This window comes from Trichechus manatus, unplaced genomic scaffold, assembly GCF_000243295.1.
Source record: "Trichechus manatus latirostris isolate Lorelei unplaced genomic scaffold, TriManLat1.0 scaffold00097, whole genome shotgun sequence".
NCBI classification, from domain to species: Eukaryota; Metazoa; Chordata; class Mammalia; order Sirenia; family Trichechidae; genus Trichechus; species Trichechus manatus.
The window spans coordinates 8,718,417-8,730,900 of NW_004444033.1; the positions used below are offsets into that span (position 1 = coordinate 8,718,417).

A 12,484-nucleotide genomic window follows, 5' to 3' on the forward strand; every position below is an offset into this window, starting at 1 on the left:
CTGTGCCGCGGGGTCCATTCCAACCCATAGTGACCCTATCGGGCAGAGTAGAACGGCCCCACAGGGTTTCCAAGGCTGTAATCTTTACAGAAGCAGACTGCCACATCTTTCTCCCAGGAGCTGCTGGTGAATTCAAACTGCCAACCTTTTGGTTAGCAGCCGAGTGCTTTAACCGCTGTGCCACCAGGGCTCCTTAGTAGTCTGGTTGTTGTTTTTAGGTGCCACAGAGTCGGTTCTGGCTCACAGCGACCCCATGTACAACCGAATGCAACATTGCCCGGTCCTGCACCATCCTCACAATGGTTGCTATCTTTGAGCCCACTGTTGCAGCCACTGTATCAATTCATCTCGTTAAGAGTCTTCCTCTTTTTCACCAACCCGCTACTTCACCAAGCATGATGTCCTTCTCCAGGGACTGGTGCCTCCTGATAACATGTCCAAAGTAGTTAGAGCAAATCTTGCCATCCTCACTTCTAAGGAGCATTCTGGCTGTACTTCTTCCAAAACAGATTTGTTGGTTCTTCTGGCAGTCCATGGATGCAACAGTCTTCGCCAACACCATAATTCAAAGCATCAATTCTTCTTTTGTCTTCGTTTTTCACTGTCCAGCTTTCACATGCACAACGCGATTGAAAATACCATGGCTTGAGTCAGGCACAACTTAGTCCTCAAAGTGACACCTTTGCTTTTTAACACTTTAATTAAACCCGTTGCCATCGATTGATTCCGACTCATACATGTTAATTATGCAGGTCTTTTGCAGCAGATCTGGCCAATGTACTCTGGTAGTTTCTCTTTATTATTTGCAATTAAATTGTAAGGGCAGGAACCCCACCTCCCATTGCATGTATGCACGCCCTCGGCCCCTAACATGCGCTCTGCATAGAGTGGCACCCCAGAACGTGTTGTGAGCTTTCGCACTGGCGGATCAGAGGCATCACACCCTTCCAAAGCAAGCCCTTCGAGCAGGCGACGGCCCAGGAGGCGCACGTGAGACTCGGGGTGGATGAAACGCCTCTACCAAGGGCCTCGAGGCGGGGAGAGAACAGACGGGACAGAAAGAACTGGGGTGTGGAGAAAGAGGTAAAAAAGAGAAACAGGAACAAAAAGAGACAAAGCCCGCGACAGACTGGGTTAAAAAGAGAAAAACAGCGGCAGCACACAGCTAGCCAGGCGCAGACGGACGGGACGACACGCCGAGGGCTGCGACTACAGCCCCCAAAACCCTTTGCGCGCCGCCTCCAGGCGTCCGTCTCCTAGGCAACCCCAGTAAACAAGATGGCGGCCTCCGGGAGCGGTCCCCAGGGAGGCGTGAGGACTTCACCATCTGAGGCGCGGTCGATCTCGCTGCACTCCGAGAATGAGCGTCAGTGTTTCTCTGCTACTTTCCCCATGGGGCAGAGGCCGAAAAATGCTTTCCACAAAACCTCCTCCTACCTGCTCCGCCAGCTCATTCACCGCTATCGGAGGCTGGACGCAGAAGAAGTCGGGGACGAGATCGAGGACGAAGACCAGGACGTGGTCGGGGACGAGGACGAAGAGGAGGACGCGGAACAGGCCGAAGTGGAATCCGAGGAGTCCTCAGAGTCCGAAATGCTGAATTCGGAGGTGTGCCGTCCCCCCACCCCTCACACCCTCGCTGTCTCCTTCAGCCGTCGGGCCTGCTAATTACTTCAGCGGCGGCCCCGGACCCACCCTCTCCTTCCCAGCTCTCACCTCCAGGAGCACGTCTTCCCGACAGCTCGGTGGCTTCCCCTCTTTGTTTCGCATTTCTGTTACTCTTGTTTCCTCACCGCCTGCCTGAAGTGTCTCCGAATACCTTTTTTCTTCATTAGCATGTTTCAGTTTCTTGCGCTACACTCGGGGTCGTTAAGAAAAAGTATCTTCATGTGTCTATGACAGTTATGGCTTTAACTTTTTGAAAATTATGCCGTTGGCAACCCAAGCACCTGTCTCCCAGGAGTTTGAAGTACTCCAACACTCTCCCAGTCTAGTCCCTTCACTCTCCTTCCTCCAACCCAAGCAACCAAACCCATTGCCGTGGAGTCGATTGGGACTTCGAGCGACCCTACAGGACAGAGTAGAACTGCCCCATGGGATTTCCAAGGCGGTGGGGCGGAGGGTTAGGAGCCCTGGTGGCGCAGTGGTTAAGCCCTGGGCTGCTAACCGTTCAACCCACCAGCTGCTCTGTGGGAAAAAGTTGTGGCAGTCGCTTCCGTAAAGATTACAACCTTAGAAACCCTATATAAAAAAAAACAAAAACAAAAACTCAAACCCTTTGCCTTCCAGTCGATTCCGACTCATAGCGACCCTATCGGACAGGTAGAACTGCCCCGTAGGGTTTCCAAGGAGCAGCTGGTGAATTCGAACTGCTGACCTTTTGGTTAGCAGCCAAGCTCTTAACCACTGCGGCAGTTCTGCTCTGTCCTATAGGGTCGTTATGAGTCAGAATCGACTCCACGGTTTGGTTTTCTGGTTTGTAATTTTTACTGGAGCAAACTGCCGCATCTCTCAAACCCCTGGGCTTTGCGATTAGCAGCCGAGCGCTTAACCGCTGCGCCACCAGGGCTCCTTCCTTCTCCCAAACCCAAATCAAACCCGCTGCTTCTAGTTGATTCTTACCTATAGCGACCGTATAGGACAGGGTAGAACTTGCCCCATAGGGTTTCCAAGGCTGTAAATCTTTACGGAAGACTGCCACATCTTTCTCCTCAGAGCGGCTGGTGGGTTCAAATCCGCAGTCCTTTCCGTTGGCAACCGAGCACTTTAACCACTGCGCCACCAGGGCTCCTTTCTTTCCCCTAGGGGGTGCAAATTATTCTGTTGAATAGTGTAATAAGTGTTTTTTCAAAGACCAAGTAACTTAAAAGTTTTAACTTATTACTTCTGCCACAGGTATTTGCATTATACAAGCAACTCATACACACACAAACACACACTGAAGGAGCCTTGGAATGTTCAAACAGCCAGCTTGCTGTGAGAGTATTTTAGGATATGGGCAATGTACACTCCCCATCCCTATTTCCTAGTTGGCAGCTTTGTCTTCCACATTCGTACAAATTCCCTCTTTTCTACAATACCTCTTCTAACCATCGCTCGATTTCACTTCTTTCTTACACTTAATATCATCCTGTTCCTTTCTTAGCCCTTTGCGGGTCCTCCTATCGCTTCCACAGTTACTTCTTCTCTTGGCTTCTAATAAATTGTTTGCTTTCTTTCAATAAGCTGTTAGATTTTCCTCTTTGGCTTGGCTGCCAGGAAAACAGAACCAAGTATTTTTCTGAATTTCAATGTTTTCTTTAGGTTAGATTTTTCTCTCCCCTTTCCTTTGACTTTGTAGTATAAATATCTTCAAATTCTTTTCAGAAATAGATGTAATACAGAAACATAGGATGTTTCCAATATCCTCATTCTGCGACATTCTTCTGGTTTCCCCTTTGCATCCTGAGTATTTCCTTTTCCTATCAGCTTTCCTCCTTGAGGCCCAGCTTGTTTCTTTGTTATGCCTGTTCCCTTTCACAAACTTCATTACTTTTCCTCATTTGTCTGATTTCTTTTTCTCCTCCCCCTTCCACTACAATGCCTTCTGTTACTCTGATTCTATCTACCATGAGCCGCTTACTCTCTTTCCCTGCCCAGGTTTCCCTTCTTTGTAATGCCTTTTGGTTCACTTTCAACACTTGACCCATTTTTTTTTCCTACCCTCGACTCCCAATTTTTCTTTCCTCTTCTACCTGCTTCTATATGATTTTGCTTAAGGCTGACCGTAGAAAAGTATTACCTGTTTTGTCTGTCTCTTGCTGGTTTACTTTGCTCCCCCTAATACGTGATTATTCCAAAACTGTAGCGGTGTTTTTGCAACTTCGAGATGTTTGTTTGGTTTCCACCAGCTTCCAACCCAGAGGAATTCACAAACGAATCACCAGTTTACTTTATTATTCTAATTAACGTGTGCTCTTCGTCTATGGGGTTCATTAGTACCATTGTTAATCTGTCTTCAGGATGCCATTAGCAACTCAGAGAAGGGGTTGACTTGAACTAGTTATTTCTTTTTGGCTGGTAGGACGCATGTGGGAAAGCGTCCTTATTTCTCCAATTTAAGTGCTGAATATTAATATGTATTTTGTTTTCTCACATTCTCTTTTGGGTTTTTATAGTATCACATACATTTAATATGCTGAATAAACTGGAAAAAATTAAAAGGCAACATTTGCCCTTTCACGTTCAATGGCTTATTTTCCATATGTTCCATGGATTAAGACTTGTAATGCTATGGTAACAGTGCCCAGTGACTGCTCGTGATGCAGTTAGCCTCAGGTCTCAGAAGCCCTCAGGAATTTGAGGCAGGCAGTACAGACCAGCTATTAAGAGCATCAGATTTGGAATCCAAGATTTGTGTTTGACGCTTGCTTTAGCCTCTCAGGAGTTGTGAGATCTTGAGTGAGTGACTTCACCTCTCAATGTTTCATCTGTAATATGGGCATTATAGTAACACTGATCTCATGGGAGAGTTGTGAGAATTAAATGAGACGCTAGATGTAAAGTGCTTAGCAAAATATACCATACTGTTACTAACAAAAATAATTAAAATTTTGCCTGTGTATAAGGTTGCTATGAGTTGGAATTGACTTGACCACAACGGGTTTGGCTTTCGGTTTATCCACTAACTACAGCCCTGTTATGTAATTTAATTAAGTTAGCTTTCGTTGAACAAACATTCACTGGATGATTGCTGTGTGGAAGGTACTTTTCGAGTACATGGTGCAGAAGTGTCTAGGTCCAAAGACTGATGCATCAAAACCACTCTTTGCCGGTAACTTAATGCGGGTAATAAGGCCTAGTCATGGAGAGTTGTGAGCATCAATTTTCGTAAGAAATTCTAGGTAAAGTTCTTAATATAGTGTCTGATACAGAGCAGGCCCTCAGAAAATTACATATGTAATAGATAATAGCGATAACAATGATGGAAGAAGATGATAATGTGATTGAGGGCATGCATGGTCCCTGCTCTCAAACCGAGATAGAAATGTGTGCAAATCATAGCAATTCGGCATCTGAAGGATCAGATACAGAGTCGTGTGCGGGTGACAACTGGGTTTCAGGGATCGTGGAAGACTTTACAGAAGACTAGACTCTCTCTTGTCTGGGTGGAGAGGTGGTATGTGGGCAGATAACTCATCCTACTGATGAGTTATAGGTGAGAGCAGAAGAAGTCAAGGTCAGAGCTGGATAGTGGTGGGCTCTGTGCTATTGTATTGACTGTGACCTGGAGTCTCTAAGCAGTGGGGAACTGCCCCAGTGATGGGTGGGATTTGATTAGAGGATAGTAAGACTGGAGACAGAGATGTTGCTAGAGGAAACTCTAACAATATCTAAGAGGGAGAGATAAGTCAGAATTAGGCAGTGACAGTGGGAATGGGAAGGAAGCTAGAGATAAAAATATATTTGAAATATTTAAGATAGGGCAAGTTACTAGTTGAATATTAGAAGTCTAGAATGACTGTTAAGTCAATGATGGCATGGTCTTGGGGGAGGTTAAGGCCATTCGTTATAACAGGAACAGGGCAGATGGAAGTGTGCAGTAAGGAGTTGGATATACGGATCTTATGCATCCGGAAATCAGAGGAGGGGGCTTAGAGTAGGAGATCTGAGAATCATCAGCATTGGAGTCTGGGAGACCAACCAGGAAGAGGAGTGAAGAGAAGTTAGGATAGGAGTGGAAAGAAGAGGAGAGAATCTTGAGGGTTACAGTTTTAAGTGGCAGGTAGATGAAGAAGACTCAGGGAACAATACTGGGAAGGAATATTACAAGAAGTAGTGGAACAATAGAAGAGCTCTATGATAGGGAAGCCAAGGAAGAAAGTCTCAAGAACATGGGGATGGGTTAAGTAAGAAGAGTCCTAAGAAGTGCTCATTAGCTTTGGGCTGTTTGAATCACTGGAGACGTGGGACCTTGCAGTTTTCATGATGTGGTAGAGGCAAAAACCTAATCGAAGTGAGCTGAAGAGTGAATTGGAGGTGAAGAAGGGGAAACTGAGGGATAAAAAACAAACAAACAAAACAACTCTGGTGAAGCTTGGTTATTAAGGGAAGCTATAGCGATAGCTAAAGGAACATGCAGAATGAAGAGAGCCTTTTTAGGACAGAAGAGACTCAGATACTTGTATGGCCTGGAGAAGGAGCCAGTGGAGATTGACAGGTTGAAAACACAGGTAAAAGAGGTCAAAACTGATGGTCCCTAAGCAAGGTCCTTGAGGAAACAGAAGGGAGTGGGACTCTGAGGATGGAGAAGGAGCAGTCTTCCTCAGAGACCCGAGTGAGAGGCTGTAGGACAGGTGCAGGACGTTGAGGGGGTGGTGTCAGTTTCTGTTTTGCATCTGGAGGAGAAGAGAAGGGCATCTGCTGTGAGTGAGCATGGGACAGCTTGGGGAGTGTGAGGAAGATCTGGGCTAGCCACGGAGGGTGTTTGGAAGGGAACCAAGAAAGAATAGGAGACTGTCTCACAGCACTGAGGCCCAGCCAGAAGCTGACTTAAGTGGCACCAGGATGCATGGCTTGGGGTCTTCTCCAGCCCACTCAGCAGCTCAGGGGTAGGAATAGCTTCTTTCATTCATTCAACACATGTCTGAGTATCTACCATGTACTAGCCACTGTTTTTCCCATTGTCACTCCATGCTTCAGCCATTTTGAATTCTTCATTGTTCCCCCATGGGGCCGTGCTCTCCTTTGCCTTCTAGATTTTGTACATGTTGCTCCTTTAGCCTGCATCTCCCTTCTCAACTCTCTTCTCTGCCCTTCCCCCTTTTCCCTGCTTGCCAGAATAACTTGCAACTTTGGGTCTTAGCTTAATTGTTCTCTTCTCAGGAAGGCTTGGCTAACCTTCTACTTGAGCCCAGAACTGACATACAACAGGTGCCCTGCCTATAATCAGTATCTCTATCGTAATATTTATCAAACTCCTGAACTTGCTAGTGTACTTGTCAGTCACCCAGACTGAACTAGAAATGTCTGGATAGGCACCATATCCTACTCATACTCCTACCCACTGAGCCTGCATACTGGCTGACATGGACTTGCCATTCTGTAAAGGTTTCCCCCCCAGTGAATGAGGGACATGACACAGTCCCTACCTCAAGGCAGTGGCTCATTGTGCAGGCTGATTGCCAGGTATGGGGTAGTTACCATTAGGGGGCAAGAGATTAGAGACTTAAAGGTAGAGAGAAATTGAAATTGCCATGGGATACCCAATAGGGCAGAAGAATAGTTAGCAGGGAACAGATAGACTCTGAGAAAGGAAAGGAGGAACAGACTGGAGATTTTAAAAAAAAAATGATTTATTTTTGTTGTTGTTGAAAATACACACAGCAGAACGTACACCAATTCAACAATTTCTACACATACAATTCAGTGACATTGATGACATTCTTCAAGTTGTGCAACCATTCTCACTTTCCTTTTCCAAATTGTCCCCCCCATTAAAATAAACTCACTGCCCCCTAAGCTTCATAGTTAACATTTCGAGTTGCTATTGTCAGTTTGATCCTGTATAAATAGTTCTTTAAAACAGAACGATGCTCAAGGCAGACATTCTTTGCTAATTAAGCTAAACTACTGTTCAGTTTTAAGAAGACTTTATCAGATATTTTTGGCTGAAGGTTTAAGGTTTAAAGATTATCTCAGGGCAATAGTTCCGGGGGTTAATCTAGCCTCAGTGGCTCCAGAATTCTGGATTCCATGAGAATTTGAAATTCTGTTCTGCATTTTTCCCCTTTTTGATCAGGATTCTTTTATAGAATCTTTGATCAAAACATTTAGTAATGGTAGCTGGGTATCATCCAGTTCTGGTTTCATGGCAAAGAAGGCAGTTGTTCATGGAGGCAATTAGCCACACATTTTATTTCCTCCTCCTATTCCTGACTTCCCTTCTTCCTCTGTTGCTTAGAGTGGAGATTTTGATGTGACCAAAGGACAAGTTCAGCAGGACTTGGAAAGCTTGAAGGACAGGAGGATATGGGATCAGAGAATGGAGTCCTGGTGTCTGAGGTTTCTAGGGTAGAGAAGTGACCCTTGACAATAACTTAGGTCTACATGCTTACGCCCTCGGTACCAATAGCCTGAGCAGTATTGTTAGTTCCTGAATTAATATAAAAACCAAACCAAACCCATTGCCGTGGAGTCGATTCTGACTCATAGTGACCCTATAGGACAGAGTAGAACTGCCCCACAGGGTTTCCAAGGAGCGCCTGGTGGATTCGGACTGCTGACCTTTCGGTTAGCAGCTGTAGCTCTTAACCACTATGCCACCAGGGTTTCCTGAATTAATATAGAAGACCTGAATTAATATGATGACTAGGTCTAGGGCATAGCCATAGGAGTGGGTGGCTACAGTTGAGTGGACATCAAGTTTAAGGTGTCTGGAGTTAAGGGAGTAGAGGTATGTGTATGTGCAAGCACTGGGAGTAAGGGTGTTGGATGGTGACCCTTACGGATTCTGAATCCACCAAGATAACGGCAGACTTGTGGAGGTTTGAAAACGAACAGAGACCTGAAGGAGAAGGGGATGATACTACCATGTGGCAGGAACCTCAAGGGAGATGTGAGGTGTTTGCTGTGGGGAGTCTGGCTTTGGGGATCTGAGAAAATGCTGACCTTGTGGTCATCTCCTTGTCTATACCTGAGTTGAAGAACGGGCATCTGCCCACTCTAAGTAATGATGCAATGTCTTCATATTTCCGGAGAGGAGGATAGGAGATGTACCAAGTCTGAGGGAGTTTGGGGCTGATCCAAGGAAAAGATATGACCACAAGATACCAATATTGTACAACAAGCTATTTATTGGCGCTGACTCATCGACAGCTGAATGCAAGGGGTGGTCTCCCATAGCAGGCAGTCTTCCAGAGGCAAGTGGTGCAGGAAGCCACCAGGAAGAGAAGTGAGCATGAAAACCCCAGGGAGGAAGTGAGAGGAGCAGGGACTTACCTAGGTCTTGGTGATGTCCTTCTGCAGCAAGGAGGGGAGACCTCTGGGTCAGAGCGCTCTAAGGACAGTAGCATCTTGGGACCCTTATAACTACTTACCTAGGACTTGCAGATGTTGGGGGCAGTTTCGTGGAGTATGTAAAGCAGGCAGGCTCTAAGTGGCTAGAAAATCTACTTATGTGGGCTATTTTTAAAACAATTGGATCTATACCATTTGAGTTTGGTGCTAGCAGGCTTTTTGGGCTAACGGGCCTTAGCTTGCTATAAAGAAATAAACAACCTGGGGCCAAGGCCCAGGCGATCTTTGGCTCCTTTATATACCAGGAGGCGAGCTTCAGAGGTCTAGGTGGAAATGTTTTGGAAGGAAGGTAACACTCCTCCACCTCTATTTCTCCCCAGGCCTTACATGAGAAACTGGACCTTCACTTAGAACAATAAATATCTTTCTCCCATTTCGTGAAAGCAACAGGTTCATTGGTATGGATGAGTGAAACACTGAAATGTGGGATTTCTGACTTCATTCATTAGTGGTCACAACTGACATTTGTTGGCAACACTTGCTGTGTATGTTCCCGACCCTGGTGCTAAGAGCTTTAGATGCATTATATTTTTCATCCTCCCTAGAACATTGAAAGAGGTAATAACATTCCTGAGCCTCGGACAAAACTTGACTCACCCAAAGTCGCACAACCAAGATGACAGAGCTGGTGCTCAAATCAGGCCTGCCCAACCCCAGAGCCCACAAGCCTCCTCTCTAAGCCATATGCTTCCCTGGCTTAGTGGACGTTTTTGGGGGAAGAACATCTTGACAATTGCATAGGTCTACATGCTTATGCCCCTAGGACCAACAGTCTGAGCAGCATTGTTAGTTCCTGAATTAATACAGAAGACCTGAAAAATTTTTTTTTTTTTTTAACAGCTGTAGTCCATATGCTAGGCATGGTTGGTTATATTGGAGTGACTGATGTAATTGTTCTATTTTGTGTCAGTGTTAATATGTTGGTCGTTTTGGAGTTGAAGGCAGCATAGATGTAGCACTGACCCACCTGTCATGTCTTCTATCTGCATTCTTGGGGAAAGGTCATGTCCACTCGTCCATGGACTGTCTATAGACCAAGGATTATTCTTCTGTTGAAACAATGATCACCCTTTTAACAAATCTTCTAAATTACATGAATCCAACAAAATTAGCCAGTAGGAAGTGAACCAAGGATCTGTTTTCTCCATTAAGAATATCGGAATTAGAGAAGCAATTGCCTCAATTTGATGTAATCATCCTTTGGGTGTGGGCAAGCAGTCAAGTGTAGTGGTTAGGAGGATTGTCCCGGAGTCAGGCAGGTTCGTGTTGGTATTCCAGCTCTGCCACACACTAGGCTATGTGGTTTCAGACAAGCTGATCTTGCAGAGCCTTAGTTTCTCCATCCGTAAAGTAGAGATAACGGTACTTACCCGAGGGTTGTAGGATTAAATGAGTTGATCCTTCAAAAGCTTCCATGCCTGGAACGAAGAAGCACTCAGTCAATTAACACCAATATTTCCACTGCTACTATGTGCATTCAACCTTGAAAACCTAATGCAAGTGACCACCTGAAAATTCAATGTCAATAAAAAAATTGATTCTATAGGTATTTATTTAATTATACATGATATACGTGTGTCCTGAAGGCAGAATTTTCTTTGGGGCTGATAAATTTTGGTGGTGTTGTTAGTTGCCATAAGGGTTCGGCTACTGGATATGTAATACACTGAGTAAGTGTTGGATTGGACTAGGTGGGTTGCTTCTTTTTCTAATGGAAGTCCTTTCTTTCTCCACCTCCCTGTTTTTTTGCAGGAGGAATTTGATGGGGTCCTGAGAGAGGAGATGGTGGCTCAGGCACTGCACAAACTGGGGCGCTCCGGCTGTGGAACTGGGCAGGTCTACCTCAATCTAACATTATCAGTGAGTATAACAAAATGGCCATTGGGCTGGCGACGTCTTGACACTGGCTGGGCCATATCTGTTTGCTCTGGGGCCCATAGCTTTTATGATGCCCCCAAATCTCAGAGCCTTGCATTTGATGGAAATGGGTGATAAGAGTTATTTATGTAAAATGTTGAATTTCAAAGAGCCCTGGCCAATCCAGTAAACGGTCCCTAAATTCCTTTGTTTTGATTCCTTCCACACTCTTTTTCTTTCATCTGAAGTAGTCTATATTATAGTAATCAATTCTTTCTTTCCAGAAGGTTGAATTTGATTCTGTAAAAGCAATCAAAAGCCCTTTAAGAGTTTTGTCTCTGATCAGTGAAAGAAGGACTAAAATTCATATCTGAATCCAAGGGAACAAAGTATTTTGGTATTGACTTTTTTCCCTGTAAGTATATCAAGAAACAGCCGTGAGCTACATCTCATTTTCCAAAAGACACCTCTTATTAGAGAAAAACAATCTATCGCTATTCACCAGTTTTCAAGATTTCCATATTAGCCATAGTGTAGCACAGAACCGTGCCTCGGATTTTTACCATAAGAGAAGGTACAAGAGCAGAATTTTCCGGGTACTTCACCCTTTTCCCTCATTTTGTTTGCCTATAGTCCTAGAAAAATTTAACTCTCTTTGTTTCTTTTTATTGTAAAAAGTTAAATATTACTTGGAGATCGACAGAATAAATGCAGATTAGGTAAAAAGCACCTCCAAATTTTGCTCTAGCGCCATAATTTGGCTGTTGTTGCTTAGTTGTTGTCAAGTCAATTCCAACTCATGGTGCCCTGTGTGTGCTGAGTAGAACTGCTCCGTAGGGTTTCCAAGCCCATGACCTTTCGGAAGCAGATCTCCAGGCCTGTCTTCTGAGGTGCCTCTGGGTGGGTTCGAACCACCAACCTTTCAGCTAGCGGTCGACCACTTAACTGTTTTCGCCACCCAGGGAGTAAAATTCACTGCAAGGCTGTTCTGACTTGGGTCTGAATTAGTAAACTACCCAAGAAATATTAACCTCTTTTCACTCATGCTGGTTCCAGGCTTGTCCTCTGAGGACAGCATATTAAGGCTCTTATCTTCTACTCTTTTCACTTCATAATGCTTTATGGGTGACTCAGCTGGGCAGGCTATCACATACAGAGATTTCCCTGTGTGCATTGCTCTATGTAGGCATCGAAATGGTATAAAATCCCAGCAACCAATATACACCACACAGTCCCTTTCAATCAATATTCTACTTATGTACGTGGAGTGCCATGCCTTAAATTGATCTATAGAAAAAGCAATCCTTTAAATCTTATTTCAGCTAGATGGGCCAAAGCTTAATTTATTTTGCCACTGACCTTCCATTTGAGATATTCCATGTTGAATTACTTTGCCTTAGTAACCCATCACACTGAATACACTCTTTTAGGATTTCCTGGTCCGGTGATTTCTTCTTTATATCTTACTTACGTTACGCATTATTTTTGACTTTCTCTTTTTACTTGTGTACATATCTTCTCTCCTACCAAAGTCCTAAGTTTCCTAAGGACAAAATACAGATCTATTTCA

General features: G+C 44.7%; 1 protein-coding gene across 1 annotated transcript in view; it reads left to right on the plus strand.

Annotated features, from left to right (window-relative positions):
• Positions 1-1,278: 1,278 nt before the first annotated feature.
• LRGUK (leucine rich repeats and guanylate kinase domain containing) overlaps positions 1,279-12,484 on the plus strand; it is a 135,585-nt gene continuing 124,379 nt past the window's right edge. Inside the window, exons 1-2 of the mRNA XM_023737149.1 lie at positions 1,279-1,608; positions 10,810-10,917. Of these exons, the coding sequence (XP_023592917.1) occupies positions 1,279-1,608; positions 10,810-10,917 (438 nt within the window). The remainder of the gene's footprint in view (positions 1,609-10,809; positions 10,918-12,484) is intronic.